Source organism: Sceloporus undulatus, chromosome 2 (genome assembly GCF_019175285.1).
Source record: "Sceloporus undulatus isolate JIND9_A2432 ecotype Alabama chromosome 2, SceUnd_v1.1, whole genome shotgun sequence".
In the NCBI taxonomy this organism is placed as follows: domain Eukaryota; kingdom Metazoa; phylum Chordata; class Lepidosauria; order Squamata; family Phrynosomatidae; genus Sceloporus; species Sceloporus undulatus.
Genome location: NC_056523.1, coordinates 306,851,544 through 306,873,705, shown reverse-complemented (window position 1 = coordinate 306,873,705; position 22,162 = coordinate 306,851,544). Strand labels below are relative to the sequence as shown.

Below are 22,162 nucleotides of genomic sequence, written 5' to 3'. Positions count from 1 at the left end.
CCTTGCCAATAGGCTCAGGCAAAAGCAAAATGCTGCAGCCTAACCTAATTTGTCTGGTCTTCCTAATTAATAATAACTGCCACCTTGACCACACTCTGATGTTGTTTGGCCACTAGTGTCCTGGTTTTCATCTGCAAAATGTTACAGAGTGTGCTGCTGGCTTTTTCCAATGGAAATAAAACGGGACATCCATTTTGTCCTTTGTTTTAGGCTGTAAAATGTCTGGAGCCAGCCTTGCTTCTCTGTCTCCAATCACTAGGAGGATTTTCAAAATGAAAGTTCTCACCCATATTGAAAAGAAGAGTGTTTTCTGCTGTTTATGTGAAAGTGACTGAATTTTTGCTTCTGGTGTAAAAAAGTCTAAAACTGGATCTGTTTCTACTTTAGTCTAAAATAGAAAAGATCATACCAAAGGGAAATGAAGAAAAAAATAACCAGATGAGCCATCTTTTTTGGCACAAAACATATCCCTGTGCTCTCAGCCAAAGCAATTTATGAAAAAACCCACAATTGCTGTCACCCTGTTGCACTGTGAACAACATGTTGCATAATAAACACTGACATGGAGCTTCATTTTTAGAAATAGGGAACAGCTCAATAGCATGTTCTCCCACTTTCCCTTTTCTCACATAGCTAAATAAATATGGATCTCACACACTAGTTTTTCATTTAATATTACAGATATTAAAGGTCTCAAGAAACTAATAGCACAACCCTATGCATTTTTTCTACCCACTAACAGTGACACCAGGAGATCATCAACAGCATAAAACATCTGGGTAAAATCTAAGTTTTTTGGCTTAATGCACCCCTGTTTATACCACACCGACTCTGCACTGAGATCTTGTTGATGTCCACACTTGAAATCTGGATCAGAACCACATTTCTGACCTATTTTTCTTGGAACCACCACTGCTGCCTTCCTGGCATATGCCCATATTTTTGTACATACATTAATTTTTGGGAAAAAAATGTATGGTGAAGAACTCTCAAAATAAATTTAGAATAAAGTCAAGAAAAGAATTTAAAAAGAGGGAACAGATATTCAGTGGTTCCTACATAAGCAGTTGTCAGAAAAACTTAAGATGGACTTAAAATTAGAAGGATCTGAAGGTTAAAAACAATAAACTTGATTTAAAAATTATAGAAAACAAACATAAATGCATAGCAAAGTTTTATAAAGTACTACTCACATGTGAACTAGAACAAGAAGGAATTAAAGAATCTATGGACTTTATCACGCAGGGGAAATTGGGGGTTTAAACGGGCATTATGCACGATAGTCACATGATTGTGGTAAAGATTTTCATACACCATCGTGATTAAAAACGACTTATCCAGTGAATAATCAGGGAATAACCAGCAACAAATAATTCATGGGATTTCCCCATGAATGATTTGTAGCTGATTATACCCTGGCTATTCCTGGGATAAGTCATCTTTAAGAGCAATGCATGTGAAAATCTTTACCATGATCATGTGACTATTGCTGAATAACGTCCATTTAAACTCCCAATTTTCCCTACGTGTGATAAAGTCCTATGATAAAGTGGAGCCAATATATAAACTATGAGTTAGATTTAGAAATATGAAAGAAATCTTGGAAAAGAACACATAAATTTACATTATGTCAAACTATGAAAGAGAATTATTAGAAAATTATTCTTAAAAATGGCATATGATCCCTGAAAAATTATCAAAAAATGATTACGCATTTTGTTGGAAGTGTCAACAAAATACCAAAACATACTTTCATATGCGGTAGCATTGCCAATTAGCTAAAAAAGGGAAGAAGATATGGCAGACAACGTTTACAATATTAGATATTACAATACCATTAAAGTCAGAACGTATTCTTCTGAATATGACAGATGTATTAGATGTCTTAGAGGAAATAGAAAGACATCATTGGAGAGTCATACTGTATATGATTATGGCAGCAAGGTACTTATATGGACAGCAATGGAAACTTAGACAAATCCCCAATACTGATGATTAGCTTATCCAACTTCGAGATATGAAAGAACTGGACAGATTATCTAGGAGCATCAACAGAAATATAATAGATAGCTTAGAAAAAGATTGGATTTTACTTGAACAATACAAAGGCAAGAAAGAAGCAAAAAGAGAATCTGAAATAATCAAAATGAAGAAATTCTGAGAGATCTGAAGGGATAGAAAGAGCTGATAATAAAATAGACAAAAACATTAGGTAAAGAGTTTGGAGAACACACAGAGCAAGGAAATATAGGTGGGGTACAGACCGCCCAAAAAGGACGGTCTGCCGGCACCTTGTTTTGCCGTGCAAGGAAGCCACAGCGGGCAAACCGCGCGGCTTCCTTGCACGGCAAAAAGAACCTGCAAAAAGTGGCAAAAAGCAAATGATGCACTTGCAGTGTCACAAGGGGGTGCGACGTGCAGATGCTAAGTGGCCATCATGTCAAAATGGTGGTGCCTATGTCTACAGGGCGCCGCCATTTTGACACCCTCATCACGTGCTAGGGGCAAAGCACGTATGGGTAGTGCACCCTCGGCCAACCCCTAGCACGTGATGAGGGCGCCCTATAGGTCCGTCTGTCCAGGGCCATAGACTCTTTCTCTAGTTAAAGGAAAGATAAGGATAGGGTAGAGAGTACAGATGAAAATTAAGGATTGAGAAATATTTAAAAGATGGCAGAAAAAAGGTATAAGCATTGGTGAAAGATCAAAATGTATTTAACTTAGGCTTTTAACAGCTTCAGTTACTGATGAGAATGAATATAGGTTTGGAATAATGTGTAAATTGTAGAACTTACTTAAAGCAAGATATGGAATTATGTGATTATTGAAAATGCATGAACCAAATAGAGTGTAAATGACAAAATCATGTTTTAAGGTAATGTTATAATAAAAAATATTTTTAAAATGTTTACTCTTTTATATCAAAGAGTTTAGTGTGCAAAAGACCTACCTGAACATGTTTCCCAATCATAACATACATCATAACTGCAGAGCTCTTTCCTTGTGCTGTTCACTGAAAGAATTGCCCGCTCAATGGCCCAGTTTAAGTTGGCATCATTGCGGCAAGATCCAGAATGGAGGAAATGGAACTGCTCATCACCCCTGCACCTGTTGGCCAGGTATTGGCAGCTCGATTTTGTAAAGGCTTCTTTGGATGCAGTATGCAGGACACAGATATCTTCCATGTCAAGACTGTCAAGAGATAAAAGTTAGGGTTTAGAGATAATGAGATTCAAGTGTTTGTTGTCCATGTTAAAATAGTGCACTTTCACTGGCTCCATCACTTGGGTTTCCAATGTTCTGTGACTCTTTTATAGTTGACATTCCAGTAACTACCAGTATTCTACAACTAGTGATTGTAACGGTGCTCGTAATTTGATGTTACCTTCAACATCACTGATGGACTCCATAAAGAGAAGCCAGCATTTTGTCCACTCTGCAGCCACCTGAATTGTAAAGACTGCAATTCTGCAGCAGATAAGGCTGTGGTTCTTAGGAAGAAGTCCCATTAAACTCAATGGGGCATACTCCAAAGAATAATATATTGTAATATATTTCAGATATGGTAGTGGTGGGAATTTCCTAGAATCATGTGGCAAAAGGGTGTTTGATTCTTAAACCATGTGGCAGAAGAGTGTTTGAAAGAGGTGTGTTGTGGTTTTATCTTTTCCAAGTTATGTCTTAAGTGTGTTTTATACAGTTTTAATCATGTGCTTTTGAAATAGAATTGTTTGGTGTGTTATTTTAAGTTTTGTAAAATATGATTTTAGCTGAATTTTGTTTTAAATTATTGTAAACCTCCTTGGGTTCTGTAATGAGAGAAAGGCAGGTTAGGAAAGAAAGAAAGAAAGAAAGAAAGATGTTTTTGTACGGGACTATCTGAATTTGACATGTTTTCCTCCTGGCTATTTTGCTTTATTACATCTCATTTGCTGCTGTTTAATTCCCTTTAGTTGATTTTTAAAACACACACACAAAAATGTTAAAGTATTATGTTTTAGTTGTCATTTTTAAAGGATAGTTTAGACTTTTATCATATGGGGATGGGACTGTGTCAGGACTGCTCTCCCATCCTTATCCTGTTCGTGGTTGCAATTGTACAAAAGCCTTTCATACATAATAATAATAATAATAATAATAATAATAATAATAATAATAAATAACATATTTATGAACAACATATTAATAATACACATACAAATACATCATAATACATGTCAAAATACAACCATATTAAAATTAAAATTAAATTAAAACCCCATCAGCCAGCTACCATTGCCGTCGAAGGGGGGGAAGGCTAGCTGGAGCTTAATTCGGGGAATGCTGATCGAAATAGGAAGGTTTTTAGCTCCCTCTAAACTGGGCCAGGGAGGTGGCCGAGCAGAGCAATATGGGCAGCGTATTCCAGAGGGCCGGGGTGGCGATGGAATACGACCTCCTCGTTGTGGAGGCTAGTCTAGCCCCTGGGACCCTCAATAGTTGCTGCCCAGAAGTTCTGAGGGTGCGGGGCGGAATGTATGGAGAGAGGCGGTCCTCCGTAGCACTGATTCTGTCATCCTGTCACTGAAGTGGAATTGTATTAACTCGAACTCCTGTTAATACAAAATGCCAGGACAATTCCACTACAGTGATGGGACAATGACAGTATCAGTGTGACATAATATGAAAGTTTTTTTGTGCGATTGCTGTCACTTGCACTTCCTGGATGGGACAATGTCTGGATAAGCCCAACATCATGTGAAAGTCCTTCCTGTGATCGCACGGGAAGGATGGGACAAGAACTTCCTTTTCCCATCTGATAATCTCCATTCAGTGGTGCAGCAATTAAATTTGGCAGTGCTAGTGGCAGTGGGGATGGGCCTAAATGTGCCCCATAAGTCTCATCTCCCTGCCCCTGGTATAGCACTATTCCCAAAGGCATTACTAGGGGCAGCAGATGGCTACACACTTAGCTCAACTCCATAGAAACTTATCAGAATGATTGGGCTGAATATCTCTGCCTAGAATTAACAGATACACTCTGGATCAAATTGAGATCCATGCAAGCTTCTACTAATGAATTGTCGGACTCTCCACAGATTCATTTACTCTCCATTTTCTGTTACCTAGCTAGAAGAAAGACATTGTCAAGTAACTGGCAGGCCACAATACTTGCACAACATTTGTTTCATCATTCTTACTTACTCACAGTCTTCCTCAGGCGACATACAGACACATTGGTACTCCACCTCCTTTTGTCCGAGGCTGCAATTGCCTCGGAGATGAGATTGCTCAGCTGGAAGAAGAAGAAGTATAATAGCTGTTGTTGTTATTATTGTTATTATTAAGCAAGAATCACACAATGGCAGTTCATTGATACAAGATTATCCGCTAAACAGATGTGTGAAGTTTCCTCGTCTTGTAGAGGAGTAGAATTTAGGTATTTGCAAGGAAGAAACGACCAACTTTAGAAGGTGGTGCTCATATTTTTGGCTCTAATTTGAACAGAACTGCAAAAATTGTATCGTATTCAGAGCTTGGAAAAATTACTTCCGGGACAAAAAAAACTCCAGAGTTCCTTACACAGCATGGTCAGTGACCATATTAGCTGGGGGGATTCTGAAAAAGTCTTTGAATTGGGGTACAAATTGTTGGATCAAAATTAAGGAGGAAGATATTATAAGTATGGGATTCTGGGAGTTTTAATCCAAAAAGTAACTTTTCTGAACTCAGAGTCCACCATGTTGAAGGCAAAATCCAAGGCTGCTATCTGCACAATTAATGCAGTTTGACATTGGTTTAACTGTCATGGCTCTGTCCTATGAAATCCTGAAATTTGTAATTTGTAGTGGTAACAATTCTCTCACAGAGAAGACTAAATATCTCACAAAACTGCAACTCCCATGAGCCATGGCAGTTATAGCGATGTAAAACTGCATTCATTTGCAGTATAACTGCATCCTAAGAAGTTTAGCAACCCTGTATTTACACTCCCAGGCAGGCAGCAATGCAAACTTAACTGAGCCTTCGTGTAGCCACAGATTATGCTGGTGGGCTGTATTCACCTTCACACTGACAATTTGTGCATACATGAATTAAAGCAAGAGCCATTTCTTGGCCTTTTGGCTAAGATCAAGTGTAAAAGCTGGGAGGGTTCTATTGCTAGTTTTCTACTACAACCTCAAGGCCCATCAACTGGTGAAATATGAAGTAGTACCTGTGGGCAAGGGAAGCAGTAAATTAGGTCCCTTCAAGTATAAAAGCTAATTTTTACAATCTTTTCATATAGGCATCCATTCCTGGTTATTCTGTTCACTTCTTAGCTGAATTAGAGGAGGGATATACTTTTTGGTCTTGCTGCCAAAGGTGAGCTACATCTGGAACTTGGCCTCATTTCATGTAGTCCTTGGCCCATTTTCAAAGGCCTTCTGCAAATGATCAGTACACTTCCCTGTCAAGACTGAGTTATCTTTCCTGCATTTTGGAAAAATTACTTTTTTGGACTATAGCTCCCAGAATCCTCCTGCCAGCATGGCCATTTTTTCACAGTCTGCAGAAAAAGGAAGGTTGCCCACCTCTGTTTTAAGCATTTATGAGTCACAAAACCCTCACAACTGTGGAAATAATTCAAATAGCAATCAATAGATCCCAATCTCTCTTTGGCCCGCCACAAATTTTCAACATGTAGTGTGTTATAAGCTTCTGAGCCTTTAGTATAAAATAGCATAAAAATAATACTACAGGTAGGAAACAGACAACAAGCAGAATGTTATGAGTGTTGAAACCGAGTTTGGTAGGTACATACTCTGTTTGCAAGTAAGTGATTCTGAAATAGGTGGGTTCCAGGAAAGATCATTTCCACAGGTGTAGCTCTTTGGGCCAGTAAGAGTATATCCATTTGAACAACTCAGTTGGATGCCATCCCCTCTCTTGTAGTCTATTTTAAATGGGGAGATTCTGATGGCATTGGAAAGGGATGGTCTGGAGCAAACTGATGCTGGAGTTTAAAAGAGAGAGATGTCAACTCATGAGCATAAACAACATATTATGATTTACATTTATCTGTAACATTTTTATATCACTCGTTAAGAAAACAATTATCTACCATACAATACAGAATACAGAATATACAATATAGCAAATTCAGTGATGAATTAAAACAGTATCAGGATAAAACTCAGCGCTTAGAAATAACTATTTACATTTCATGAGTTATTTGTAAGTCATTTCTTTCCCATCACTAAAGAAGATATAGCTAAGTTATATTACAATTTGTAACTTAATGAGGGATCACGTCACTTATTTTGTGGTGTAATTGCAATTTTTAAGATTTTTTAAAAAAATTATGTCATCAATAAATGGAGAAGAAGGTAGATTCCACAATTCAAATGTTGGTTCATGCAGTGTCTAATGCTGCCTCATGTTCTGTCATGGATTCTACTACTCTCCAGTGGCTTATAGCATTCACCTTTTTTTTAAAAAAAGGAACAAATCCCTCTAACTTTATTTATCCGTATGAAGCCATCAGTTTTTATAAACAGGAGGAAACAGGCTAGTTTGCACCATGTCCTTTGTTGTTATTGTGTATCTTCAAATGTTTCTAAGTTATGGCACCACTAAGGGAAGTCGATCACAGGGTTTTCTTGGCAAGATTTGTTCAGAAGCGAGAGAGAGAGGGAGAGCGCTTATGAGATCAGCTTTATGTATGCGTCTCTTTGGTCCTAGTAAGTGTTACAACTTGGGGACAGCTGGTAGATCAGTTACCACAGGGGTAAAAAATTCATTTACTGCCGAGCAAATGAAAAAGGCCACTTCTATTACAGCTGTTTTGAATTGTACTGGAGTTAACACGATGGTTCTCATACTTTTTACTTTTGCGACCCCCTTTACATCTACATGCAGTCATCACACATACAAATCCCTCAACATAGTATATGAGTTAAAAACATTTTGTTGCTTTAGTATTAGTGTCACACATTCATATATATTCATATTTTAACATTTTATAAAGAAATATTTCTCCTCAATGGCTCCAGGGAAGGGGAGCACTGAGGGGTATATAAAATAATGTGTTAAAATGTAATAGTATGTAATAGAATGTAGGAAGATATTTGTTTATGGAAATACTATAAAAAATTAAATAAAAAAGAGAAATATTTCTCCTCATTCTCTTCCTCCCTCTTTGCCTGTTTCTTTCCCTCTAGGACAGAAAAGGTTTGGAAAGCCGAGAAGGAGGAGGAGGAAAAAGGATCAAGGCCCCTAAGTCTTGCGCCTCCTCCCTAGCAACTCTTGCACCCCCTCTGTGGGTCCCAGCTCACAGTTTGAGAATCACTGGGTTAATGGACACTCAAGCCTGTCCCCAACAGAGCTCCCATACAATCTAGAACAGTTTCAAGAAAAGTGGCAAAAAAGCCAATGGTAAACTCAAACCTGGCAAACTGACCACCACTCAACACTGGCTTCCATATAATGTGGAGCTATTTCCAAAGCAGCAGTGGAATTAGCAGGAACACAGCTGCATTGACATTCATGATTCTCACATTTGAAAGAAGGCCACTTCCAACTTTCATTGATCAAATCATGCTAACTATTGAATGATCTTCCAAAGAAAGCAGCTGGAAACAGATTAAAATGTGTAGGACTAGAATGTCTACAGCACTTGAATGAAAGGTTTGGAAAACATAGAGCTCGGAAAAGTTGCTCTTTGGACTTACACTCCTATAATTCCCCAGATTTTGAGAACAGTAGTCCAAAATGTAACTTTCCCAAGCTCTGATTGAATGCACAGTGCTTGCTATCAAAGAATACATAGTACTTGATCCATTTGAAGTAGACAGACAAGCCAAAGTTTTACCATTTATTCCTCCTGAGATTTATTCTTATATAATGGTCTCTCTAATCTGTTTTCTAAATATTATAGGCTATAACCCCCACAATGTTATCATTGTAGCAATGACAACAGTTTGAGGAAGAATGCTATAGAGAAAGGATTTCATTCCTATTATTTACATCACTTTTTCTTCTGCTGTTTCTTACGTTGGCACTCAACAGTGTGTTGCATCCATGTTTTGTCTGGCAGGCACCTAAAGAATGGATATCCTACAAGATTGTAGCCACTCAGACAGACAACTTCCACTTCTTCTCCAATGGAATAGTCTCTTTTCTCATTCTGCAATTAAGACAGAGTAAATTTAATGGAATATTCATTCATACAAAACACAGTTTCATGGACCTTGAGGCCCAGGGTTTTTAGAGAAATAATTGTTTGGTATGCTATCACAAGATCACAAGAGACTAGCAAATTAAGTTGACTTCTGGTTATCATGTTCTGGCTCATTATAGGACACATAGGTAGATAAGACCATTTAAAAAATTCCTTATACTGAGAGTATGAAGTGGCATTCCAGGACTGATACTAAGTTCTTCCACAAACATAAAGTTTCATTCCACCTAAAACCTTGTCAAAATATTCTGCAGCTTATGAAATGCTCCTTACCCTGATGAATCCATTTTCTGGGGGTGTCGGAGTCACACATCCAGATTCAGGATCAACTTCATGTAGGTCTACCTCTTTTACACCTTCATTATCATTTACACAAACAGCTCCTCTGAAAATTAAGAGTTTCCTGTTATGATTTTGTTAAGAAAAATTATTAATGAATAAGACCTGTAGGGTAGCATGCAACTGAACTTCATTTTCTTTGTCACTTCAAAGTAAGCAGATAAGGGCCTATGCCTAATTTGGGGAGATTTTAGAGAAGGTAGTGCCAAGCCAAAAGGGCAAGACCAAAGAGTTCATCAAGTTTTAACTCAAAGCTCTTACTGTCAGTAACTAAGGCTTAGGAGAGACATCTTAGTCTTTTAGAAAGGAGAAAAAAGGTCATACAAAAGTTGGGAAATCATCAACCAGTGGTATCATGGAAAAAGGGAACACAAGTAGTCAATGAACACTGACGGTGCCATATTATCAAGTTTAGAGAAACCATATAAAACACATGTGGGAAACTTTTGGCTCTTCAGATATTTTAATGGATGTCTTCGGACATCCATCATTCTCACCCAATAGGTGGTGTAGTCAAAAATATCTGAAGAACCAAAGATCCACCCATTCCTCAAAAGAATCTTACTGGTCTGCAAACAATGAAATAAAACACTCTTCTTCCTCTTCCCCTTTTCCTTCACAGGGTTTTCCTCCATTCATAGGTTGGGGATTGTTACACAGTCGAGTCCTTTGCCTCTTAAAAGTTGCATCGCATGAACTCCATGCAGACCAGCAACTCCAGTAGCCATCTACTGCATCTAGGTTCCAAAACAAAAGATACTTTTGCTGTCATGTCTGAAGACCAGTGATATAAATAGGAGGACTCTTATCCCATTCAGTGAGTTTCTGATTAACATGAATTTGCTCCATGTTGATGTTGCTGTTTTTGTTCACCTCATATAATAGACTTGCCTAATTTCTTTTCAAAATCTTTGAAACTAATAACTGCTTTAATATGACTGCCCTCACACCTTATGCAGTTAATTTAGTTAATCTTTCATTCATTCTTTTCATTTAACAGTCAACTAAGACAATAGTTCTCTGGCTGATGTATAAAAGAAAGGAGTATGGGAAAAGACCTTGTAGCACCTCTGAGACCAACTGAAAGAAAGAAGTTGATAACATAAACATTTTCAGACGTAAGGTTTCATCTACACTGGCCAGAATACTCTGGATTGCTCCTGGAGTATTCTGAACTCAGAGCTTCTCCAGATTCCTCCTATTATCCACATACTCTGTAGTGATGCTAGGTGGCTATTTACACATGTATGTCTGCTGTGTTGCCAGGTGGTGCCATTGCTGGCATGAGTTGTTCCCTCTGAGGTCAGAAATGAGGCACCCAGCATCAGGCACATAGCTGGGCACTTCATGGTGACCTCAGAGGGACTGACTTGCATCACCACTGGTGGCAATGGATGACACAGCCGAGACATGTGTAGATAGCCACCTGGCATCACTATGGAACTCTCTGGGTTTTACTGCAAAATCCAGAGCAAAAAGTAAGTTTAAAAAGCTATTTCAGGGAGGGATAGGGCAGACACGGTGTAGAAGTGGCCTTACGTCATGAAGACAATCCACACTTGAATTTGGGATTTGGCCCTGAACCATGAAGACAGGTTGCTGTGACAACTTTTTATTTGGCCTGTGTAGATGAGTCCTTACTCTACTTCCTCAGATGTCATCTAAGAAAGTAGACTTAAGTCTACGAAAGCTTACGCTACCAACTTCTTTCTTTCTCTCAGTTATTCTCAAAGATGCTACAATATCCCTTTGCATACTGATCCAGACTAACACAGTTATGTCTCTGAAAAAACAAGAGATTAAGGTTACAAATCTATCTATACTGTCTTAAGAGCAAGTCCCCATTGAAACAGTATTAGTAATAGTCTGAACTGCACCACAACAGAGCAATAGTTATACACATGGTAACCCCAGGACCCAGAGCAATGGATGCAAGCTACAGGAAAAGAGATTCCACCTCAACATTAGGAGGAACTTCCTGACAGTAAGGGCTGTTTGATAGTGGAACAAACCCCCTCAGAGTGTGGTGGAGTCTCCTTCCTTGGAGGTCTTTAAACAGCTGGATGGCCATCTGTCGGGGATGCTTTGATTTAGATTTCCCACATGGCAAGGGGTTGCACTGGATGACCCTTGCGGTCTCTTCCAACTCTATGATTCTATGATTCTAACCCAGACTATCCCAAGAAACTCTGTCAAGATGGAGCATACTTATAATATTATCAGAAGTACCTGATGTGTAATCTGGAGCTCTTCTCTCACAGTTACTGCCATAGGTTCCAGCTTTGCATACACAGAGGCATTCGGTTCCAGATAAAACAGGCTGACCATTGTTGGGACATGGGGCACAATGGCAAGGGTCATATCTGGTCATATATTCAAAAAAGGCTTTCCTGAGATTATGGCGCTTTGTCACGGCACATGGGAAGTTCTTCACCAAATCCAGAATGGGAGCCACCTAAGAAAGAGTCATACTAGGCTCTCAAATGAGGTCTTCCTAAAGCAAACAAATCCCTGTTTCAACTCTCTGGAAAGAGAAAATCTGTCAGCTTTGCTTTCACTCTCTGAAAAACAAATATTTCCCCCTATTTACAGTCACCAAATTCAATAGGCCCAGCTATTACTGAGCATGGAGAAAAGAATGTTGTTCCTGCCTGTTACATAGGTCATAATGTGGCAAACCTAATTCAACAGGAACATGATCAATTGTACAAAGATTCAAATGCAGGCTTTTCAAAGCTATATATTACAAGCCTTGGCCTCCAAGACATGATTCTATTAGGTTCCCCTGCATACACACTTCAGGTTCTCTCCCATCCCAAATATGAAGACTTAACAGAAATTAATTTTTACCCATATTCCTGCAACCAAGGTAACACATGTGTCTTCTGTTCAGAGGTTACTTTTTCATACATTTTTGGAACACAACTCATAGAATTCACTAACAAAATTAGCATCCAGCAAGCCCCAGTGATCAGATGGAATAGGAGGAGTTGAGGATTACAAAAGTAATGGCTTACTTTAAATAAATGAACATATAGACAAACAAATATTTTTCTACAGGGAGAGGGGGGCCACAAGAAACTTCTATTTCCTCTTGTTTTGATTCCTGTTTTGTTTTCTATCTCTTATATCAAATTCAGCCACAGTCTACAGTCCAGTTGCGTCATTAGCCACAGTGCTACTGGTAGTTGTCCTCTGTTGTGCCTCATTATTGAATGCCATCTAACTTGGAAGTGTCATCTTCTGGCACTATCTCCTGTTTCATTTTCAATTGTTTCCTCATAGAATTTTTGTAAAAGACATTCAAACGGGATTTACTATGTTTTCCTCTGCACAGCACTAACAAGTATTAGCGATGGTGCTACTGCTGCTGCCTCTGAGAGATCCTCCACCAGTGTCAACCCACTACTACTGCTGGCCATTTAGTTTGGCTCCTCTGTTAAAACCTGTCTGACATGGGAAGTCCTACTAGCCAGCAATGCTGCGGCCAGGATAACCTCTTGCCTCACAGGAGCACACATTCTCACCATTGTGGAAATTTAGTACCTTACATTCTTATTTTGCATCCTTGTTATGAAGAAATCTGCATATCTGGGGAAAATTTTATGGAAATGAAATTTTTACCCATACCTATAGCTAGAGGAAATGAGTTTCCATCTAAACATTAGGATGATCTTCCTGATGGTGAGCTGTTTGGCAGTGAAATACACTGCCTCAGAGAGGGGTGGAGTCTTCTTCTTTGGAGGTTTTTAAAGAGAGACTGGATGGCCATCTGTCAGGGACATTTTGATTCTGTGTTCCTGCATAGCAGGGGGTTGGACGGGATGGCCCTTGGGCCTCTTCCAACTCTATGATTCTATGTAATTAAGTTATTAGCATCTTCTGTTCAGAGCTTTTAAAATAGTTTTCTGGACCACAACTTCAAGAATCCCCCAACAAAAGTAGCAGCCAGTCACCCAAATAGGAGAAGTCGGGGTTTACAAAAGCAATTAATCATTTAAAATAAATTAACATATTTTAAAATAAGTAAGGGTCTCATTTCTTTTCCTCTGAGAGAGGCGCTGTCTTCCTATCACAAAAAGTTATGTTTTGTCTTGTTTCCACTGCTATTTTACTTTTTATCTCTTACCTCAAAGTCAACAACAGTGGGATTTTCCTTGGTTGATTCTAGCCAATCACTAAAGATGGTTTGTCCTGGAAAAGATCCTTTTTTCTCCCAGGCTAGAGCTGCAGCATACTGTGCTCGTCCACCCTTTACCAGGGAAATAGACCGTTCAGATGACTTCAACATGGAACCTAAGATGGACAACAAATACACTGAGCTCACAGTTTTTTCACCCACAAGCCCACTCCAGAGCTTCCATTTATTTGGGGCAAAAACTTCCATAATCTCACAGTCAGAATATGAGAGTATAGAAACTGTAATTTATAAAAATATCTTCCCCAAGCTTTGCCCACTCTTGATTTATACCCAAGCATTTTTCATTTCAGCACCTTAATTTGATGGGAAGGAATCTGGTTTTGTGTGTGTGTGTGTGTGTGTGTGTGTGTGTGTTATATCACTGGACAATTGATAATCAGAAACTCATAGACGAAATCTACTGAAATTTACCTAGGGATCTATCGTTGTTATTGCTGTGTGCCTTCAAGTCATTTCTAAGGCAAACCTATAATGGGGGTTTCTGGAACTGAGAGCGTATGTCTTGCTGAAGGTCACCCAGTGGATTTCCATGACTGAGCAGGGAAGTGAACCCTGATCTCCAGAGTTGTAGTCCAATGCTCAAACCATTAAACCACACTGACTATCTAGGGATCTATCAGTAGCTCATAAATGACCATAGATCCCCATCTACCATCTACTATCCAAGATTACCCTGAAGTAAGTCCTGTTAGGTTCAACAGTCATATTCCTAGAAAAGTGTGTATGGATCTGCAGCCATAATCACTTTCCTCATGAATTTGAAAATCCTTCTTGTCCAAATGGAATTGGATTGTAGAGAGAGAGAGAAAGTTTGATTAGATTTAGACATCATCAGTACAAAAATATAGGGAGTCTTGAAAATAGATATGCACCTTCATAGCTTTCTGTCATTTTACTGCGGGAACAGTCCACATGATGTTCTGTCCACGAAAAGAAGAAAACATACTTTCGTGTTTCTGTTCGCGTACAGCTTTCCATTTGTTCTTGTGTTAAACCTGGAAAACATTCAACCAGAAAAAAGCAGAAAAGAGTTCACTTTAGGGTTGCCATTTGAGTGGGCATCTTCAGAGGCTCAAGGGACAATTTTCTACCCTGGACTCCATTATACATGAAAATCATAGAGAATCACATTAATTCTTCTAATTCAACAGTCAGGAATCTTTGGCCTTATAGTTCTTTAATCTCTTGATTTCTAAGCAGTTGGTCTCAGCATCCCTGGAAAGCATACATACTTTATTGCTTGCTGTACATCCTAAGTTGCTGTCACACTGCAGAATAAATGCAGTTTGACACCATTTTAACTGTCATGGTTCTACTCCTATGGAATATTAGGATTTGTAGTTTGTTGTGGCACCAGAGCGCTCTAACAGAGGCGGCTAAATATTTCACAAAATTAGAAATCCCAGAATTCCATAGCATTGAGTTATGGCAGTTAAAACAGTGTCAAAATACATTAATTCTTGAGTGTAGATGCAGCCCTAGTTCCCTTCTCAAGACACAGGCTCTTTCTGATTGGTTTAAGGAAATTTAAAGAAAATGTAAAGAAAAGACAAAGAACTAGACCACAATGCTTTGCTGCAGTTGGGTGATTGTTGCTTCTCAGTCCATGTATTCCATGCTTTCTGTGGTCTGTTTGGAGATATTTCTTGGATGTGCACTTCCAATTGTTTTTAATGGTGCATGATTTTGCTGAGATAGTCCCATGGTTTGAAGAAGGAAAATATCTTTTTGAATTCCTTTTTCCTTTGGAGGTATATTGCAAAAGTGCTATTTCACTGATGGACTATAACTCTTTTAAAAATTAAAAAAGAAAGAGAGGAAGGGAACATATTGTTCTGATGTGTCTTGGAATTAAAAAGAAGCTCACTTGAGGTTGGGAATAAAAGATTGCAGCTGGAGTTGGGAATTTCCAGAAAATAGTCCAGGACAACAGAAATGCCATTTGGAGATATATATATATATATATATATATATATATATATATATATATATGCCATTTGGATATATATCCCCCTAGAGCTATAGCAACATATCCTGCAACCTCCTCACATATTTGCTGCATCCATTGGAGTCCTCAGGTAGACACACACCTGAATTTTTTGTCTCCTCTTCATTATACTGGTAAAGAAGGTCATATATTCCTCCCAGTGAACCAGATGTGTAGTAATGAGTGCCAAAGTCATCAAATATCCGACTGTAGAGAGCATAGTTGTACTCTAGAGGCAGGCTGTTAAGGGCCTTCAGGAAAACACCAGAAATCTGCAAGTCTGACTGTTTCACTGTGAAGTTTGAAACCGCAATCACCTTATGAATCCTAATGAAGTTGGAACTCTTCCAAACAAGACAAAATAAAAATAACAAATGTCATTACTATGCTTTGCCATCCCTCCTTCTCAAAATAATTCCATTTTAGCAACTGACAGGTGACTGTCCTAACACATCTAATGAAAAACAAGGACTAAGGTTCCAATGTGGAAGCTAACTGCATCCATAGCAACATGTTCTTACCATCTTATGGGATGCTTTAATGGCTTCCTGGAAGGCATGAGATGATGTCGACACTGAATTTGATCTTGAACCCCAGAAAACTGGTAATCCAGAAGAACGTCTGTCACTTCCCACAGAAGAGCTTTGTTCAGTGTGAGATCGTATCATGGATGTTAAATCTGTGTAGTACTGTGCTTTCACATCATCTTCTTGATTTCTCACCTGTCAAACAATATTACTTTAATGATGTTTTGAGACTGAAGAAACAGTTGAAATAAAGGCAACTGGCACCCAAAGCTTTTTATCCAGTTATTTTAAATATAAATGCCTGTTTGGGCATTTCCGTGTGCCCCCTTGTGTCCCCAGTTTTAAAGTTTCCAATTTTACCATATAGAGCAAAAAGTTTTGAAGGAATGTTTTATGTTTTATGGAGGAATGTTTACTACCAATACAAGAAATAAAGAAGTGTCTGGAAGTATTACTTTTTTTGAACTACAGCTTCCAGAATTCCCATTGGCTGGGCTGGTTGGGGAATTTTGAGAGTTGTAGTCCATTTCCCCGTAAACCCTGCTCACAACAGAGATCTCCCTACTTTTTATCACCCTACTTGCAATCTATTTGTGCCCTTTCAGATCACCTTACTTAATGCAGAACAGTTAGAGACTGGGGGGAGATGGCCAGGGTATGCACTAGACACAACCCCCCCATCCCTGTTCATCCATTTAGAGCCATCATCATAGATTTAGACAGAAGCTCGAACAGAACTAATGTGCTTTGAGGAAGTTATAGTTTTTCAAACCATATAGTACACAAGAGTAGGCATCCTGAATCAATGGGTTTTGCATTAATATTGATTTGCCATTCAGCAATCATTCACCATTCAACAATTGATCAATGTATCTACTCTAGTTAAGGCAATAGGATTCAGGGCTATATATATGAAGGCTGGTGTAGCATAGCAGCTAAGAGACTGGCCTATAAATTTGGAAGTCTCAAATATCTGCTACAAATTTGACAGTTATCTTTAGGTAAGGCAGGGGTAGGCAACCTTTTTGACCCAGGGGCCGGGTTGCTGTCCCTCAGACAACTGGGGAAGGGGTGTGTGTGAAAAATTATATAAATAAATAAACCGGGACAAATGTAGGACAAAATTTTCAAATGGAGGACACTTTTTTTAAAAAAAAAATGGAGGACACACAAAAAAATTGCTGATTTTTAAAAAATGTTAATATAAATGCATGTTTCTGAGGCTTCTATAGACAACTGCCCCCTCTTGCCCCCTCTTGCTCCCCCTTGCCTGCCGCTTGCCCCCGCTTGCCTGCCTCCTCCTGATAGGCCAAAGGCCCCGGTGGCAATTGGCGGCAGGACCGGGCTGGGGCCGGTCCCAAGGCCTCGCCGGGCCGGATCCGGCCCGCGGGCCGTAGGTTGCCTACCCTTGAGGTAAGGACTTTATCACACACACACCCTGCTCTCACCACAGTCATGTGAATGAAGGGAAGTCCCTACATACCGCATTGGGAACACTCCTTTGGCACATCCCTCCATTAGCACCTCTGGGTCATTGTTGGCTCCTCACACTCTCTTCTACCCTTCTTAACCTGATCTCCTTACCCTAAGTCTCATACAGCATGCCTACATTTGTGTGGGTTTTTTTTATCTGTTGTGTTTAAACTCAGTTCCAGAGTTATGTGAATGTAGTTTAGCATCAAGAACAACAAACAAAGAAAGTACAAAAATAAAACAACAAAAAATGGCTGTTCTTGTATAGTGAAGTCAAGGAGGACAGGGGAAAAGAGGACACACTGACACCACATGACTGCACAATCCCAGAACTACTACAGAAGCCTGCCTGGAAGAAGACAAGCCCTCCCTTCATCCACCATCTTGAGGGAGAGAGAGGCAGGCTAGCTCCACCAGGCCTGCCTGGAAGAAGACAAGCCCTCCCTCCGGTCCATCTGCCTTGGTCCAGGCCTCAGAGGGAGAGAAGAATGCTGGACCTGATCCCCTCCCTCCCTCACCATTCCCTTCTCCTTTTGTGTCATGTCTTTTAGATTGTAAGCCTGTGGGCAGGGAACTGTCTATTATCCCCTCTGTTGTAAACCGCTCGGATTCCCAGTGATTGGGCGGTATATAAATAAATCCTATTATTATTATTATTATTATTATTATTATTATTATTATTATTATTAGAAGCAACTTAATGCAACCGAGGGCTATCTCTATTGGGAGCTTATTGATGGGTCTTTCCATCAATGACAAGGTGCAGGCTAATCATGCTTTGAAGACAAGGCTGTGATGAGCAAGAAAGATATGGTGTTGTATGATAGCCAAAAGCACTCTTAAACTTTTATGCTGATTTAAAGGCCATGTGTGATAAAATTTCAAGTCACTGTAATTTCAATTCATCAGCAGTTTAGAGGATCATATAATACCGGTTGTTACCAATGATGTTCTGAAAATTTGTTTTCTTGTTAAAAAAAACAACCCCATCCCTGTTCAATATTATAGAAAAGAGCTTGTTTTGGAAAAGATGTTCAAAGAAGAAAAAAACTCCTCGTGGGTGAGATTTGGGGGCTCCTGTCTTTATCTCAGTTTTGAGTTGCCAATGAGTGTGCATGAGTCCTCTGCCTTTCACCGTACAACAATTTCTCTGGCAGCTGGCAAGCTCTCCAGATTCCCATGCTTCAACTGAACCCCAGAGAGAGGTGTCATGAGATCATTTCTCTCCTTTGGATCAGATCAAGAATAATGAAGAGGTATGTAATAGAAAGAACAAACAAAACAAGAACACTCTCGGTCTTTTCTCACTCATAAAGTAAGCTCAAAAGCACAATGCAAACTTTCTGAAAGCTGGAGGAGAGATAGTCCCCTAGCCCTTCCCTAAAGCTGTTTTTCCTCAACTCACTATAATGACTTCTGGATATTGCAAACATCTCTCTACAATCCTACAATTCAATATTTCAGAGAACTCAGGGAAGAAAGATGCTCAATCCAGACAAATGACAAGCCAAGAGAAAATTTCTTGGAAGACATTTTCTGAGAATACATCTGGGACTTCTCTTTCTCATATCCCTCTAGAAATAGAAACTCATTTTGCAAAATTTCATCATATCCCCCCAACACACATTTTATTTTATTGATAATGGTAGACATCTTTTGTGTTCTTAATCCTTTCAAGTGAGAATAAGTTATTCCAGAAGCATTCTCATCACTGGACAAGAACATGAACATTTCTGCGCAGCTCCCAACTGCTATATGCACATTGGGAAGAATTTGCGAAGAAGAAAAAAACAACAACACTTTTTCCCTGTGTAGAAAACAAACTTTCTGAGAAGAAATAACCAAAATTTCTCTGGTCAAGAAAAATTTTCTGTGCAGGAAAACATTTTTTTTTGGCAGAAAATTTCATGCAGAAATGTACATGGTTTTCCTATGTATAGAAAACAGAATTCTGGGAAGAAAAAATATTTCTGCACAGACAAAAACTTCCAAAAATGCAAAGAATCTTACAGCAGCCTCATGTTTGCCTACATCCTTGCTGACATTTTTTTGAGTTTCAGGAAACCCCCTTTTTCAGACAGGAAAAGAATAACAGATGGTATTCTATCTCTCCCTACATCCAAGTGATCTTGTAAAATTGCTTTGAATTGCCCCATTGTCCAATTTTATTGGTGATCCTTTGGATGGCTTTGCCAATCACCTGAAAGCTGACTGACTCAAGATTTTCAGGCACACGAAATGTAGTCCTATTGTTTTCACTCTTCACAAGGATACACTGCCCTCCATTGAAAGAATTGTCAAGGACTTCTCCTCGGGTGTCATCTGCCAGAGCATGGTATCTAGAATGGAAGTTGTAATTTAAAAAAAGAATTAAGATGAAATTAAGATGCTGCTTCTGAACAGGGGCTATTGATTCAGCCTGGAGCTCTCTGATATTTCAGGCAGGAACCTATATAAAAATATAATTTGGTGTGCTATGTTAATGTTTCAAATGATGCTGTTTTTATTTTATGATACTGTTTCAAATGATGCTGTTTTTATTTTATGATTTAATGTTAGTAGTATTTAATTTATTTTTTAACTTTTGTAATCAATGTTTTAGCTTTGCCTTTTTAATATATTGTAACCCGCCTTGAATCCTATTGTGGGAGAAAGGTGGGCTATAAATCCTGGAAATGAATGAAATAAAAATAAATAAATCCTTTCCTAGCATTGCCTCTATATTACCTGGTGGTCTCCCATCCATGGAACATATTGATTAAACAACTTCATTGGCTAATGGTTAATTTCACTGCACAGTCCAGAGTGCTGGTTCTGACCTATAAAGCCCTATGTGGTTTATGTCCAAATATCTGAACATCGTATCTCACATAGGAATCTACCTACAGGTATTCTTTGAGATGCTCAGGAAAAGGCTTTCTCTTGGGAGCTTACCAGATGAATGTTAAAACCGTCTCAAGCCTCCTGGGCTGCAGCCGGAACATGGGATGGAAGTGGGGATTCTTGCATGTTAAATCACTGCCTAATCACCACCAACCATGGGTCTCAGCCACACTCCACCAACACTTTTGGAGCCAGAAAGCTTCCGACTTTGAAAAAGTGCTCACAGCTGGGACCCGGCTTGGACCCGGGCTGATGCCGGGTGATGATTAGGCAGCAATTTAGCATGCAGTAATCCCCACCTCCATCCCGCATCTCGGCTGCAGCCAGGTTTAAGATTCATCTGATAAGCTTCTTGGTCCCACCACCATCACAGGCCTGTTTGGTGAGAATATGGGAGAAGGCTTTCTCAGAAATTGATTACAGGCTGTGGAGTTCCCTTCCAATGGAATCTAGAATGGTCCTGTTTTTACTTTGCTTTCACTGGCAGGGGAACACCTTATATTTAAACTGACATTTGATCTTTCATTGTTTAATGAAGGTCTTATTAATGAGGAGGGAGACTGTGCTGAATTTTTTCTTAACTGTTGCATATTTAACTGATTTTATACTTTTAAAATTAATGGTGTATTAACCTGATATATTGCTTAATTTTTAACTTTCTCATCAGGTTTTTATCTCTATTTTGTTTTAACCTTGTTGCAAGCTGCCTTGACTCCCACATTAGGAGAAATACAGAATTACAAATAAAATATAATAAAGTAAATTCTAATAAGACAGCTACAGAACACTTTATATTGGCTGTTTTATAGCTTAGGAACATTACATTTTAGGGCAACAGTTCTCTAGAAATTCTGGGAGTGATACCGCTTTGAGTGATATCACTTTAACTGCCATGGCTCAATGCTGTGGAATTCTGGGATTTGTAGTTTCCTGTGGCACCAGAGCTCTCTGACAGAAAAGGCCGAATATCTCACTAAACTATAGATCCCAAAATTCCAAAGAATTGAGCCATGAAAGTAGTGTCAAACAGTATTATTTCTGTAGTGCAAATGTAATCTCAGTGTGGATTTACTACCCCAAAGTAATGGATCCATTGGCTCAAGGAGCCATCTTGATTTACTTTCTGTCAGCCCCTAAATTTAACTGCTAATGGAAAGTCTTAGATCCTCAAGGAGGAATTTGCTACAGCCTTATAAAACAAGGCTATGCATGACCTCCCAAAGGACTTTCTCAGCTCTCGTGCCCAGATTGTGGAATGGCCTGCTGGATGAGATCTGTCATATTACCACCCTAAACAGCTTTAAAAAAAGCTATAAAGATGGATCTCTTCTGACAGGCCTTTCCCAAATAGTTTCTCCGACCATCAGAAGAACTCTAAGATCTCTGACCGCACTTTAGTCACGGTCTATAGTTTTCTGTATATGATTATTTTTTAACTCTTATATCGTTTATTGTATTTTAAGAGGGGGATTGAGGGTTTTGGAATACATGTTTTTTAATCTTTGTAAGCCACCCCAATTGCATCTTGTAGAGGGGCGGGATATAAATAA

General features: G+C 39.0%; 1 protein-coding gene across 5 annotated transcripts in view; it reads right to left on the bottom strand.

The window, feature by feature from the left end:
• LOC121921100 (complement component C6-like) overlaps positions 1 to 22,162 on the bottom strand; it is a 56,137-nt gene that overhangs the window by 21,145 nt on the left and 12,830 nt on the right. For 4 of the 5 annotated variants that reach the window (XR_006101840.1, XM_042448638.1, XM_042448637.1 and 1 more), the window contains 12 exons: positions 19,930 to 20,068; positions 16,251 to 16,451; positions 15,833 to 16,073; positions 14,615 to 14,737; positions 13,671 to 13,837; positions 11,771 to 11,996; positions 10,107 to 10,278; positions 9,476 to 9,587; positions 9,016 to 9,148; positions 6,785 to 6,976; positions 5,185 to 5,275; positions 2,951 to 3,192 (listed from right to left, as the gene is read on the bottom strand). Coding sequence is in view for 4 of the 5 variants with exons in the window: in XM_042448638.1 (XP_042304572.1) it covers positions 2,951 to 3,192; positions 5,185 to 5,275; positions 6,785 to 6,976; positions 9,016 to 9,148; positions 9,476 to 9,587; positions 10,107 to 10,278; positions 11,771 to 11,996; positions 13,671 to 13,837; positions 14,615 to 14,737; positions 15,833 to 16,073; positions 16,251 to 16,451; positions 19,930 to 20,068 (2,039 nt within the window). In the remaining variant the exon portion in view is untranslated. Of the gene's footprint in view, positions 1 to 2,950; positions 3,193 to 5,184; positions 5,276 to 6,784; positions 6,977 to 9,015; positions 9,149 to 9,475; positions 9,588 to 10,106; positions 10,279 to 11,770; positions 11,997 to 13,670; positions 13,838 to 14,614; positions 14,738 to 15,832; positions 16,074 to 16,250; positions 16,452 to 19,929; positions 20,069 to 22,162 lie in introns of those variants that run through there. The other variant, XM_042448641.1, reaches the window with a different exon arrangement.